General features: G+C 40.6%; 1 protein-coding gene across 1 annotated transcript; it reads left to right on the forward strand.

The window, feature by feature from the left end:
* Positions 1 to 13,422: 13,422 nt before the first annotated feature.
* On the forward strand, positions 13,423 to 14,430 carry LOC147895699 (uncharacterized). The gene is made up of 2 exons (XM_087382818.1): positions 13,423 to 13,456; positions 13,661 to 14,430. The coding sequence occupies exons 1-2, from the start codon at positions 13,423 to 13,425 to the stop codon at positions 14,428 to 14,430; spliced, it is 804 nt and encodes a 267-aa protein (XP_087238944.1).
* Positions 14,431 to 14,946: the final 516 nt, after the last annotated feature.

The following is a 14,946-nucleotide window of genomic DNA, read 5'->3' on the forward strand; positions in this document are numbered from 1 at the left end:
GGAGTCTATAGCTCCAAATCCCAAAGCAGCACCAGGGACCTTTGTGATGAACACATCTTCACCATCTTGCACATGTTTTTTCTTGTCATCGTTATCAAATAAAGTCATAACTTATGATAGAACTCGATACATCATCAAGTTTTGTCAAAATTTATAATGAATCTCGATAACATCAGCATTTTTTATCATAACATATGACAAAACTTGATAACATCATCAAGTTTTGTCATAATTTATGTCGAATCTTGATGTCATCATTGTTTTTTATCATAACATATGACAAAACTTGATAACATCATCGAGTTTGATGAAATATTTATTAACACAGCATGATAAGAGGTACCTGGCCATGCTCTTGGAAAGAAAACGACATATTGTTGCCTTTGCTCTTCTTATGCAATGAAAACAAAACAAAATTTGTTTCTCTTTATTTTTATGAGATAGGAAGCATGTGCATGGAAGAAGGTAGCTTCGATGAGGTAGGGGATTTGAGATAGATGAGGAGATGTAAATGGAGTTTGAGAGAAAGAAGGCAAGTTTTATGTGGCCGAGACAAGAAATCAAGCTTGGAAGATCATAGGTGACTCTCTAAGAGAGGAGATCAGGAAAAAACCTTGTGAAAAAGAGAGGCAATTCAAGGAAAAACTTGCATAAAAGACAATTTTCAATGTAGTTTTGCAGGTCTCTTTTTGCCCCAACAATATTGTAAAAACTAAAAAATCTCACAAATTATGACAAAATTCGATGATATCATCGATCCATGTCATATTTTAACCCTAAATTCGATGATAGCTTCGAGTTATAGCAACTACTTTGATGAAAGTCAATGATGTCATTGCAAAATTGTTGCTAAAATCTTAGATCATTTAGCTATTGAATACATGTATCAGATGATTTTGAACCATTCACAAACTTTCTAAAGTCAAATTTTACTTTCAAGTGTAGCACACGAGGATGTGGTGTATATTCTTCAACTATAAGTGAAATCATTGTTGTAAAAGTGAAGGCATCATGTCATGCTAGCCTGTTTGAGAATGTGCTAAACATATGATCAATTGATCATGTGTGTGACCAACCAAGAGGAACCCAAGTTTGACCGTGAAGATACCTTTTTGCGCCAACATATTCAAAGTTTGATTCTTGTTCTCTCTTGTCGTGTTGTCCAATTGCAAATACAAGATAGAAGGAAGAGGCCCTTCCCATGTTGAAATTATATGATGAAGAATGGTGATTGTTAGATTGGCATCATTATGGACATTTGGATATGTAAAAAATATTTTTGATAAAAGCTGGTTGTTATATATGCTCGACATCTGGCAAGATGCATCTGCACAAAAGAATCCTTCTTCAAATCCTTTGGTACCCTAGCAAAATGTGGGAGGTTGTTCTTTTTCTGGTCCATGCCATCCATAACAAATCGTATTAAGTATTTGTTTAAATTCTTTTGGCCCTTATTCCTATTCTTGGTAAGCTTTGCGTGTTCCAATGCTTGTTGTTATCTATGAACCTTCAAAGCTTCAATTACTTGATCTGAAAGCATAATTTTGGTATTGAGAAGAATAAAACATTTAATATAAATTAGATGGACAATACATGAAATATTGAGAATGAAGGAGTACCTCTTTCATTCTTCTATTTTGCATTTTGCCTCCTACTCTTCAACTTTGCACATATGCTACATATCCCCATTCTAACCTTCCTTGGACTAGTCACATTATTGAAGTAATTCTTCCATAACCTTGTGAAATGGTAGTAGCTTTTGTGCTGCTCATTAGTATTTAACATCTCATCTTTGTATATTGAGAATACTTTGAATCTTGTGTAGTCATTTAAGTGTAGTTTGCCTATGGTTGGCATTACCTCTGCATGTTCCTTAAAATAACTTTCCATCCATGAAACAAAAAACCTTCCACAAGGTCCAATCAAATTTCTATAACAACAATTGCTCCATAGACCATCCTTCAAAAACCTAGATTGAATCCGTTGCAATCTGTCATTGCCAAGAGTGAGTGCATGCTTGAATGCTCCTCTATAAACCAATATATGGTCAAGGTAGCATTCAGACAAATCTTTTGTAGTTCGCATGATTGATCTACATAGATAAGCTTCTTGCTCCTCATGATTAAGACTGAGGTAGTCAGATCTAATGGACTTGATCTTCCCAACTCCTAGATGTCTCAAGCAACCATTATGGTGACAATATACCTTAGATATCTTAGAGAGTTGAGTTGTAAATAACAAGAATCTTTTTCTCCTCCTACCATAGATAGAATTTCTTCTACTGATGTACAGAGTCACTTCCTGATAAACAACCATGTGATCATCATTGCTATCCAAAGTTGCCCTTGTGCTCCATTAACATGTTTCACTAGGTGGTGGATTCCTAGACATGACCTCCACATTGCCAGATGAATGGAGGCTTGCCTCATGTGGGAAGTCAATATCCTCCACTGGTTATGGCTTTAATGATTCAATATATGATTCCAATGATGTCTCTAAGAGTAAGCAACACTTGTTCTTATTTTTCATAGAGCAGGGAGACTCATTATATGATTCCAATGATGACTCTTGCTGAAAACGACGATCGTTGTTACTTGCCATATGCACAAGGGATTCCACATCTAGTGCCAAGCAATTGGATTGGACCTGGCTCACCACATTTTGTGGTGAAGGAGACCTAATATATGTGTCTAGTGAAGACCCATCCTTTTGAGTTGAGGTTGATGGAAAAGTAAAATGGTAGGATGGAAGAGAACTAGTGTTCCTAGTCATTTATTCTTGAGAAATGAGGAGAATGAAAGAATGGAGGACAATATAGATAACTTAAATGTGCAGAAGAGTCAAGGAGCATAGTTTTGGGGTGTCCTAACCCTAAAACACCAATTTTAGAAGCCATGGAATCCAATATTTAAAAAACCAAAAAATCAAGAAATGCATTGTTTGGGATGTCCTAATGTCCTAACCCTAAACCCTGATTGTAGAAGCCTTGGAATCCAAAAGTTTTAAAAAAAAAAAAGCAATTCAAATCCATAGAGTATATAATAGAGGCCCCACAAGCACATTCCCCATTTGCAATGTTCATCTGTGCTCTTACTCATAACAAGCTAGAGACAAAACTTTGTAGCAAATTTGAGGATTGAATCATAGTGTAGAGCTTGATACTTCAAGAGAAAGAGAATGGCTGGGTATGTATTTTCCATGGATGTTTTTATCGAAGGTATATTTATATATTAATATTAAATCATCTTGGTGAAAGTTTATTGAGCTATTTCGTTTAGTTTCACCATATTGATAGCATATAGAAAAATTTTGTATATTTTCTTTTGAATTTTCAACTAAAATATGTAAATCCTGGCGAAACTTCAAAATTTTTCACATACTAAGTTTCAAATCCTGATGAATGTTTCAAACATTTATTTTTATTAGGGCATACAAACTTTCTAGACCAATATAAAAGTTTCGCTTCTTAATGAAACTAACATGAAAAAATCATCCAGGCTAATATTTTCTATCAAACATTAGAGATTCCATGTGGAATCAAAATATTCATTTTTGAAAAGTAAATGTTTTAAAGGTATTGTTGTTCACATATTTTGTTTATCAATTGAAAGAAATCTACATAATATTGAAGAAGTTATGACAATAGTTGTTGATAACATCATCAACTTGAGTCATAACTTATGAAGAAACTCAATAACATCATCGAGTTGTGTCATGACTTATGACAAAACTTGATAACATCACCAAGTTGTGTCATGACTTATGACAAAACTCGATAACATCATTGAGTTGGTGAGGAAAACATAAGAACAAATAGTAATGAGCTATAATATGAGTTAGAATGGAAAATTAGAGCTATATTTATGTTAGGATTTTTTCTTGGTTCTTGTAGGTCATATGTGTTGGTTAAATGGAATTTCCTTGTAGAAGGAATTGTGTAGTAGGTAATGACCCCCTAACCTTGCACCCAATTTTTGAGTGCCTTATGCATCGAATTTGAACAACATGTCAAGGCTAAATCATGCAAGGCATGATTTTCATGTTGTAGAGCTGCTTGTGCTCTAAATTTTGAGCCAAAAAGCTCTCAAAACAGAGTCCTAGTTCAAAAGATATGGCAATTTTACTATTTCTATATTTGTTATGACAAAATTTGATGATGTTATTGAGTTATGTTATAACTTATGACAAATTTTGATGACATCATCGAGTTTTTCATAACTTATGACAAATTTTAATGATGTTATCGAGTTATATCATAACTTATGACAATCTTCAATGCTGCTATCGAGTTCTATCACAATCATGCCAAATAGATGAGAGATGGAAAAACATATATGGATGGCAAGTAGTACTCTTCATCTCCAACATGGCTACCAAAGAATGGAATATGAAGAGGGGAGAGGAGAAGAGTGGAAATGAGGAAAGAGGGCACATCTAGAGAGCACACCACAAATGACTAACTGTACACTAGATTTAGTTGAAAATATAGAATATATACAAACCCATGGGGTTAGGGCATCTAACCCTTTCCTTTATAGCACTCTATTGGGTTAGTGATATGCGCATATGATCACATGATAGTGCTATGAACACATGATCACATGATGTTGAGCGTGAACTCCCAAAATCCTCCCTAGAGATCAACATCATGAAGCAGGCCTTCCCTCAAGATGATGATTCTGGGGAATCGAAGAAGGACTGAGCATTACATTCCATCTATATAGCACTCTATATGTGTTAGTGCTATGGACATGTAATCACATGATGTTGAGCGTGGTCTCTCAATACCTTCCCTGAAGATAAACATCGTGAAGTAGGCCTTCCCTCAAGATGATGATTCTGAGGCATCGAAGAGGGTTTTTTTATTAAAAATTTTAAAGAGAGATAAAGAAAGGGGGTTAAGGAGAGGCATATTTTAAAGATAGAAATTAAAAGAAGGGGGTAAACGAGAAAGATTTTACAAGGGGGGTTAAGGGGGACATATGGGGGGGTTTTCAAAGAAGGGGGATAAGGGGGAAGGGGGGGGGGCACCTAAATAAAAAGGAGGCTAAAATTTTGGGGGGGAAATTAAGGAGCACCTATGACTTTGTGAATCTAAGGTTCAAAAACTCGGGTACGACGAGTAGCAAGGATGGACAATGGGACACAGTCGTGAATCACAGCCAACGTCAAGTTTCAGGTAATGTGATGATGTGAAATCGTATATGAGCATAGGGATTGACTCCGCGTAGGAACTAGTCAAAAATTTTGGGCATGGCTTAGATTGGCAACTTGGAGAAATTCAAAGCGTCTCCTCTATGGCGATCTAGTCTACTCTGATCTAGATCTATACCAACCGTCGATTGATGAAAAGAACAGCAAATAATTTCTTTTTCTTTTGTTCTTTTTATTTTCTAAGTCAGATGCATCGATGTAGAGGCTGATGTACATGAAGTAAGAGGATTTGTCAGCGAGGCTCAAAAGTGAGTGATACTTACACTGAAATGTGTGCATGATGTGACAAGCGCGTAGAACACAAAAAATCGAGCGATTTTTTAGAGCACCCTCAAATTCTTCTTGGATCAAGAGATACGACTTGATCTAGGTGGAGGGGCAAAAAGGAGTGCTAGTGATGAACTGGCACTCAGGGTCACGTGCAAGGGTGTGCCTGCTAAAGTATGTGCCAGTGGAGCAATGATGATGTGGCAATTGGGTGCACATGTAGCAATTGAGTGTACCTTGTAGGAGGTAATTGTGCCTACTAGGCGATTGCCATGTGGCACTGACTAACTTAACCCACGGTCATGTTGACCCAACCATGGCCAGGTTAACTAACCCAGTGTTTGACTGGTCAATGCTGACATGGCAGATGATGTGGATGTTGAAGGAGTTTTTATCAAAAGTGCAACGGGGTCAAAGCCAAAAGAGAGACATTGATTACCATAGATGCCTTCAAGAAAAGAAGGATCTCATTCAGAAGGCCCACACATGTGCAAGGGATGAGGACACAAGATGGTGGAATAAGTTCTTTGAAGATCAATCCCTAATTATTTCCAGGTTTGAGAATAATGACGTCACTCTAAATGTTGCTTTCTATTGGCATGCAACAACTTCTCTTCATACACAATTGCAAGGTATGTACAACCAAGAGAAATGTATTTGGGTGCACGGAGGTCTCATAAAAGACAAGAGTGACTTGTAGAAATGTGGAGTGGAAGTGTGCAAGATATAAAGGTGGACTCCATGGTTGCAACACTTGCCGATGATGATCCTCTTGGCCATTTATTTTGGATTGCAAAGGTGATTGGTTTGATCATATATGAAACTAGAGATATTATTTCCCTTCAAGTGAATTGGTTTAGAACCAAGAGTCATGATGCGTACAATGGAAAGTACACCCCCGAAAAATGAAGAGGAGCAAAAAATCAACCACATGCCAGTGTGCTTATTCTTGATGAGGTTGACATTCTTGTTTATGACTTTCGATTGACCAATGCTCGACATCTTTGCAAGGAAACAATTGGCATCATTAAACATAAGCTTCCCTCAAAGAAATGCATTGATAAAGCTAGACCCTCTGCTAGAGTTACTCGAGGACAATCAAAAGCAGCATTAGGATTGCATAGGGATGAGGATAATGTGATTGTGGATAGTGCTGAGGAGGATGGCTAGTGATGATGATGCTGATAGTGAGGAACTCAGGGGTGTGGATATAGATGAGGATGCAATACATGATGATTTGTAAGATCTTTTGTATGATGGGTACCTTCTTCTTTCATGATGTTTTAAAAAATGCAATAATGTTAACTTTTTTCCTTGTGTGTACATTGGTTTAATGGAGAATGTGCTCAATTTTATGTTTTCATACAAATCTAGTCAAGTCAAGAATTCCATTTTTTCAGTGTTTTTTTTTGGGGACTTATGATAGGAAGCGAAATAGTTTTGACTTCATCTGCAATAGCGTTTTGTTCCAAAGGCTTTAGAATCTACTGGCAACTATGATTCTTTTGAGGGAAAGACTAAAAAATCAAAGTATGGGCATGGTTGGGACTTTGACCATGGGAGTTCTTGGCCTTTGTAGGATAGTAGTTAAGCCTACTACTCCCTTTTTGCTCCAGACTAAAGAGAAAGGTTCATCAAGTGGTACTAAACAATTCCAACTTGCTGGATGTATCATAAATATGATGGAACAAAGATCACAAAAGGAGAACGTTTTCATTGAGCATGAACTAGGACCATCCGAAGTTGTAGTACTTTTTCAAAAGTACTTAGAGCTAGAAGAGGTCAATTCCCAAAGCACACAACAATTTTGGGAAGATGCGATGCAAACAAGAGGTTTGGTAAGAAAATTTCTCTTCATCTCCTAGTTATTCTAACTATAATTTGCATTTTCTTTTTATAAGTTTACTATTTTCTTGTTGGAATTTTTTGAGTTTTGGTCAAGCATTTTCGGAGCACATGGAGAGTATTTTGGGTGGTTCAAATTCTACAAGTACTTGTAATGAAGATGAAGAGATGCAAGAAGGTGTGGACATAGACACTAATGGTTCGAGTGAAGAGGAGACTTCGAGAAGCTTATGTGCAAGACACAAGGACAAAAGATAGTAAAGGCAAAAAAAGGGAGAACAAATTCTTAAGCAAAGCTGAGATTGTGCCCTCAAGTCCAAGTGCACCCTTATCAGCTCCACAAGATAAGAATTCTGATAATGCTATCTAAGAGATGTGCAAGAAGACAAAGATGGTGACAAAATATGAAGAGGGGAGAGGAGAAGAGTGGAGATGAGGAGAGAGGGCACAGCTAGAGAGCACACCACAAATGACTAACTGTACACTAGAATTAGTTGAAAAAATAGAATATATACAAACCCTTTTAGGGTTAGGGTTAGGGGATCTAACCCTTTCCTTTATAGCACTCTATAAGGTTAGTGCTATGCACATATGATCACGTGATGGTGCTATGCACACATGATCACATGATGTTGAGCGTGAACTCTCAACACCTTCCCTCAAGATCAACATCATGAAGTAGGCCTTCCCTCAAGATGATGATTCTGGGGAATCGAAGAAGGACTGAGCATTACATTCCATCACACCCCTTTAATGGGAATGTCCTTCCTCTGCATCAAACCAAGAGCTAGTCGGTGTTTCTCGAATAGCTCTTTACCGAGTGGTTTGGTAAAGATGTCTGCAACATTTTCTTTGCTATCACAATGCTGCAGTGTGATGTCACCAAGTAACACTCTTTCTCTGATGAAGTGCTCTCTGACATCAATGTGCTTTGTTCTGGAGTGATATACTGGATTTTTGGCCAATGCTTGAGCCAATTGATTATCACAGTATATTGTTGTTGGCTTTGACTCATCAAAGTAATCTGTTTCTGACAATAGTCTTCTGAGCCATATAGCTTCACATGCACCTGTAGTGAGTGCTCTATATTCTGCTTCAGCCGAAGACAAAAAAACAGTTGGTTGTTTGTTTGACAACCATGATATAGCACCTTGACCAAGGAAAAATGCATATCCCTGTGTCGATCTCTTGGTCTCATGATCTCCAGCATAGTCACTGTCACAGTATCCATGCAACCGTGGATGACTTCCTCTGTATTCTATCCCAAATTGTCTTGTACCTCTGATGTATCTCAAGACTCTTTTGGCTGCATTCCAGTGAGACTGTTTTGGATTTGCCATAAACTGTGCTAGTGAGCTTACTGCATAACAAATATCTGGCCGTGTGATTGTCAGATATATAAGAGATCCAATGAGTTGCCTGTAGTATCTGTCATTGACTGTAGGCTTTTCTGAATCTTTAGTAAGTTTCAAACTCTGTTCCATGGGAGTGGCTGCAATCTTGCAATCTGCCATATGAAACTTCTTCAGGAGACTGTCAACATATTTGAGCTGACTCATGAATGTGCTATCTGAATCTCTCCAGAACTCAATTCCAAGACAATAGTGCATAAGTCCAAGATCTTTCATGTCGAACTCTGCAGATAAGTCTTGTTTTAGTTTTCTGATGAAGCTATCCTTGCTTCCTGTCACAATCAGATCATCTACGTACAAAAGTGCAATAGTAATATCTTCCCCTTGAACTTTGTAGTAGAGAGTATGATCTGCATTGGACTTCATGTATCCCAGATCAGCAAAATATTTGTCAATTCTGCTGTACCAACTTCTGGGTGCTTGCTTTAAGCCATAGAGACTTTTCTTGAGATGGCAAACCTTGTTCTCTTTTCCTAGTTCAACATAACCGGCTGGTTGTTGCATGTAGACATCCTCGTCTAGATAACCATTGAGAAATGCATTCTTGACATCGAGCTGATACACATTCCATTTACTGAGTGTCGCTAGTGATATCAAGAACCGTATGGAATCCATCTTTGCTACTGGAGCATAAGTCTCATCATAATCTTGGCCATATTGTTGTGCAAATCCTTTTGCAACTAATCTGGCTTTGTATCTCTGAATACTGCCATCTGGATTGTACTTCACTTTGTATACCCATTTGTTGGCTATGGCCTTCTTTCCTGGTGGAAGGTCGCATAATTCCCAAGTGTTATTTTTATACAAAACATCCATTTCTTCATTCATAGCAGTTTGCCATTCTGGCTTATCTACTGCGTCTTCGAAGTACACAGGCTCTTCTGTAGCCATGATGGTAGTCATAAGAGCATAGTTGGTGGTTTCCACCTGAATTGCTTTGCCTTTCTGAGCATATGTCAATCTGGCTGGTGGTCTGCTTTCCCTAGTAGACCGTCTGAGCTGCTGTGACGCTGATTGGGGTGTTGCTGGCAATTCTTGCTCTTCTTCATCAACCTGTTCTGTAGATGACTGTGAAGTCGATGCTTCTATCTCCTGTGTAGGTGAGGTTTTCCATTCTGATTCCTCATCGAAGATTACATCTCTGGAGATAATGACTTTGCGGTTGATGGGATCATACAATTTGTATGCTTTACTTTCTTCACTGTAGCCAACCATGATGCATTTATGTGACTTCGCATCCAATTTCCTGCGATGATCATCATGTATGTGGGCATATGCTATGCAACCAAATATGCGGAGATGCCCAATGCGTGGCTTGTGTCCAGTGAATGCTTCATAAGGAGTCATACCTTGTATCGGTTCGGTAGGAAGCCGATTAAGCAAGTAGTTAGCTGTAGCTATTGCTTCTGCCCAATACTGATTTGGAAGATGCTTTTCACTAAGCATTGCTCTAGCACTGTCTGCTAAAGTCCCATTCTTCCTTTCAGCTATTGCATTTTGCTGAGGAGTATCTGCACATGTGAATTGTCTTCGAATGCCGTGAGTTTTGCAAAAGTTCATGAAGGCTGAAGACATGTATTCACCTCCTCTGTCTGATCTCATGACCTTGATCTTTCTGCCTGTTTGGTTTTCTACCATGGCTTTAAATTCTTGAAATCTGGCAAACACTTCAGATTTCTCTTTCAGAAAGTAGACCCAACAATATCTGCTGTAGTCGTCGATGAAGGTCAAGTAATAAAGTGAACCATTGATGCTGCGGGTTTGGGCATAACCCCATACATCTGTATGAATCAAATCAAGAATACCTCGTGCACGAGAGGTACTTCTGACAAAGTTGGTTCGCTTTTGTTTGCCGAAGCAGCATGCTTCACAAACCTTTCCAAGAAACTGTAGCTTCGGAATCCCAATTGCCATATTTTGATTCCGGAGATCTAACAAGTACTTGAAGTTGACATGACCATATCTCTTGTGCCATTTTGCAGATAGTGGCATCTGTTGCATTTGAGCAGACATGGCATGCTTATCTGGTACTGTAGCTAGCATCCTGTATAAGCGTCCTTCTTGACACCTTTTGCTACTAGCTGACCTCTTTTGGATTTGTCTCTGATAGTGCATTCATCACCATTGAAGATGACTTTGTAGTTGTGTTCCGTCATTTGACCTACTGACAAAAGGTTCTTACTGAGCTTCGGAACATAGAGCACATCTTTGACTAATCCTTTTGTACCAGTGAAATTGTTCATAGGGATAACACCTGTCCCTTGAACCGGATTCGGTGTATTGTCTGCTGTATAGATGACATTTTTTTGACCTTCTAATGGCTTCATTTCTGTGAACCATTCCTGATGATTTGTCATATGAGATGATGCACCGCTGTCGATGTACCAAGGATCCTGTTCCACTTGGTCGACTTGATAGCTGAAATCCTCTTTGGGATTGAAATCAGTGTCTAGGTGCATTATTGTATCAGTCTGATGCAATTCCTCACTTGCAAGAAACATATTTCCATGTTCATTTGCAAAATGACTGTGACTAGAATGTCCACCACGATGATTTCCTCTTCCTCGGGAATTCCCTCGATTACTGTTGGATTGACCGCCTTGGTCATACTGCTTCTTGCGGCAATCTCTTTCATAGTGTCCAAACTTGTGACAATAGTTGCATTGAATGTTTGACACATTGGTGGATGCATTCCCTCGTCCTTGGAATCTTCCTCGGTTGGAATGATTTCCTCTTTGCTGATTTTGATGTTGCTGAGAATGCTGCTGATGCTGATGCTGATTCTGACTTTGATTTTGTTGATGATGATGACCACTTTTCTGATATGATCTACCTCTGTTTCTGCCTTTGCCTCTGCTTCTGTCTGAAGCTGTGAATGCCTGATCATTAGAATGACCTTTACGTGCTTGAATGGCCTGAGTCCTGAGTTCTTCACCAAGTAGAACTGACTGAAGTTCTTCAAGTGTTGGAATTTGCCGTTGGATGGCAATACTTTGGACTAGATTCTCATATCCTTCTCCTAGTCCATTCAGAATTACTTGAACCATTTCTGCGGGATTCATAGTCTCTCGTGCTGCTGCAAGTTGATTGTTGTAGTCTTTGATGCGGAGTACATAAGCATGACCGGTTTCATTGCTATTGCGGAAACTCTGGTTGATCTGGTTTCTCAGGGTGAGAATCCTTGATGTGTTCTTCGACTCGTAGAGAGCTGCGAACATATCCCATGCTTCTTTTGATGTCTTGACTGTGTTGAGCTGTCCTAGCATGACATCTTGCACATTTTGCTTGATCAGGTGATAGGCATACTTGTCTTTCTTATCCCATTATTCTGCTTGAGCTCGGGCAATGGCAGGATCTGCTACTGGTGCGGAAACTGTTTGTGTAGATGTAGATCCCGATGTAGATCCCGTTGCTGGTGCTGTGACAACAGATGGAGTAGAGATACTGGTGGCTAGATCGGCCAATGGTCTAGGTATAGATCCATCGACATACTCCCATTTGTCCTGAAGCACAAGAATGGTCTCCATTCGATATTTCCATGTACCGTAATTGGAGTTGTCTAACTTAGCAGATGCCTCCAGATTGAGGTTGCTAGTCGACATGGTGCAAACAATGTACTCAAAAGTGTCCTGAAAAACTCTGTATGAATCAACTGCAAATACACTGAAGATGCCAAGTGAAATCTCTGTACCGTCGGTGAAGATAGAGCTGCTGTATATAAGATCTGATCTGTGTTACAAGGCTTGTGGCAATGATGCCGGGAATAGCCAAGAGGCTTTACAAGGCTGAAAAAAAATGATGTGCACGATGCCGTGAGATAGCCAAATAGGCTTTACAATGGTGGCATGTGTGTGTGAAATCAAGTGCTATCTGCCCACTGAATCAATCTGCAATGCCTCTGAACTCTGAAGTCTGCTCATTGAATTGATGAACGTAAGGTTTCCGGTAATGTAATGATGTGACATCGGATGTGAGCGTATGGACTGACTCTGAGTAGGTACTAGTCGGGAATTTCGGGCATGGCTTAGATTGGCAACTTGGGGAATTCAAAGCATCCCCTCTATGGCGATCTAGTCTACTCTGATCTAGATCTAAACCAACCGTCGATCGATGAAAGAGCAGCAAATAATTCCTTTTCTTTTGTTCTTTTTAAGTGCTAGGTCAGATGCGTCGATGTAGAGGCAAATGTGCGTGAAGGAAGTAGTTTTGTCGGCGAGGCTCAAATGTGAGTGTAACTTGCGCCGAAATGTGCGCATGATGTAACGAGCGCGTAGAGCACGAAAAATCGAGCGACTTTCCTTTTTGGAGCACCCTCAAATTCTTCCTGGATCAAGAGATATGACTTGATCTAGGTGGAGGGGAAAAAGGAGTGCAAATGGTGCTCAATGATGATGTGTCATTGTGAGTCACATGCAGTGATGATGTGGCACTGTATTTAGCAAGAGGTGTGCCAGTGAAGCTCTGTGCTGAGGTGGCAGGAGTGTGCACATGCAGTGTGTGCAGAGTGTGCCTGGCAAGGGACTGTGCCTGCAGAGGGTCAGTGCTGACTGGACTGCTGAGGTGGCACAGATGATGTCAGCAGGGTGACGTGGCACTGATGATGTGGCACAGGTGACGTGGCACTGATGACATGTCACTGATGATGTGGCAGTGCTGACGTGGCAGATGATGTGGCAGTGCTGACATGGCAGCTGACGTGTCTGCTGACGTGGCGGTCGGTTGCCACGTGTTAGATTTATAAGGCGCTTATCTGCCATGTGGCAGATAAGATGACGTGGCAAATGTGGCTAAGGCTATCTGCCACGTGTCGCTAGGTAGCTTCACATAATCTTTTTGAAGATTCTAACGGAATCTAGGGAGATTCCGTCGAGTCGGTCGTGAGAGCCTTGAGCTCTACGTTCGCGTTGGCGTTCTCTGAGAAGTCGATGGAGATGGAAGCTACAGATGGCGACGGAGGTCGTTGACGGGTCGACCTTCAGTGGAGGCACTTCTGCTGCGTGGTCGACGTTTCGATGGAACGCTGGAGCAGTTGGAGCATAGGAGCTGCGTTGAAGGAATGAAGATTGCCACCGTCAAGGCGTCCATTGTGCCGGATGATTCAACTGTGCTGAAGAAGCAGTACGTGCTCAGAGCACCGGAAGACCCGAATCATGTGGTGATGTTCACGGATTCAACAGAGGAGGAGTGTCTCGCACTGCAGGAAATGCGATGTGCGCGTCTTGTATCGCACCTCGCAAACACTCAGCTCACAGATCTGTACATGCCGTATCCATGGGAGGAGAAGATGAAGCAGCTACAATCGTCGGCGAGCTCCAGCATGGTGTTCTCCATGCTGGTGGTTCCTCACGCACCGGACGGCTCCGTGCTGCTCTACAACAACGTGGATGACACAGTCGCCCGCGCCATGGCGTGGCTTGCCGCAACGCAAGCTTCAGGGGTGCCGATCGTCTTCCTCAACATTCAGACGGAGCCACTGCTCACCAAGGTTTCAGGACAGCAAGACTCGAGGAGGACGGTGAGTGCGAGCTCGAGGGACGATCTCGCGGGCATCGTGAACGTAGGGATTTACAGATTCGAGGATTATCACGGCATTGACATCGGCGTGGTGAGGGCGGTGCGGGTGTGGTACGTCCCCAACTACGCAGAGCTCGCTGTGGTTTTGAAGGCAGATGTGAATGAAGGTCAGCTGTAGGCCTTCGGCAGTCGCGCTGGATGCAAAAGTTGGAGATGGAGCGCTTCGTTGTTGAGGCCTTGTTGTTTTGCAACGTTGCTACTGTAGAAGGAGTTGGTGACCGAATGGATAGCTAGAAGCCTTATGCTACCCGCCAAGTCTTTCTTGCTCTCAAACAAGACTCTATTCATACATTATCACAGTAGAATTTCTCCCTATATCTCTCTCAGTTAAGAGAAGAATACCTCGCAAGTAAAGCACTCTCTTTGTCACAATGGAAATCTCTCAAGAACAATGACAGAAATTTCTTTCAATGGACGGAAATTCTCTCAACGGAAGTGAACGGAAGAATCTCACAATCACTCAAGAGAACTCTCAATCTCACAATCTCTCTCACACTCTCAAGAAACTCAATGTCTCAGCGGAAGACAAGGGAGCTCTGATACCATAACAAAATATGAAGAGGGGAGAGGAGAAGAGTGGAGATGAGGAGAGAGGGCACAGCTAGAGAGCACACCACAAATGACTAACTGTACA

The sequence above is a fragment of the Dipteris shenzhenensis genome, chromosome 12 (assembly GCF_047967505.1).
Source record: "Dipteris shenzhenensis isolate YYH24624 ecotype China chromosome 12, Dip_SZ_1.0, whole genome shotgun sequence".
Lineage (NCBI taxonomy): Eukaryota > Viridiplantae > Streptophyta > Polypodiopsida > Gleicheniales > Dipteridaceae > Dipteris > Dipteris shenzhenensis.

Excerpts from the sequence above, each read along its gene's own strand:
- LOC147895699 (XM_087382818.1), top strand. The coding sequence starts at position 13,423 with ATGGCAGCTGACGTGTCTGCTGACGTGGCGGTCG. Across the intron at positions 13,457-13,660 it reads GTCTGCTGACGTGGCGGTCG|TCGATGGAGATGGAAGCTAC; the intron begins GTTGCCACGTGT and ends TTCTCTGAGAAG.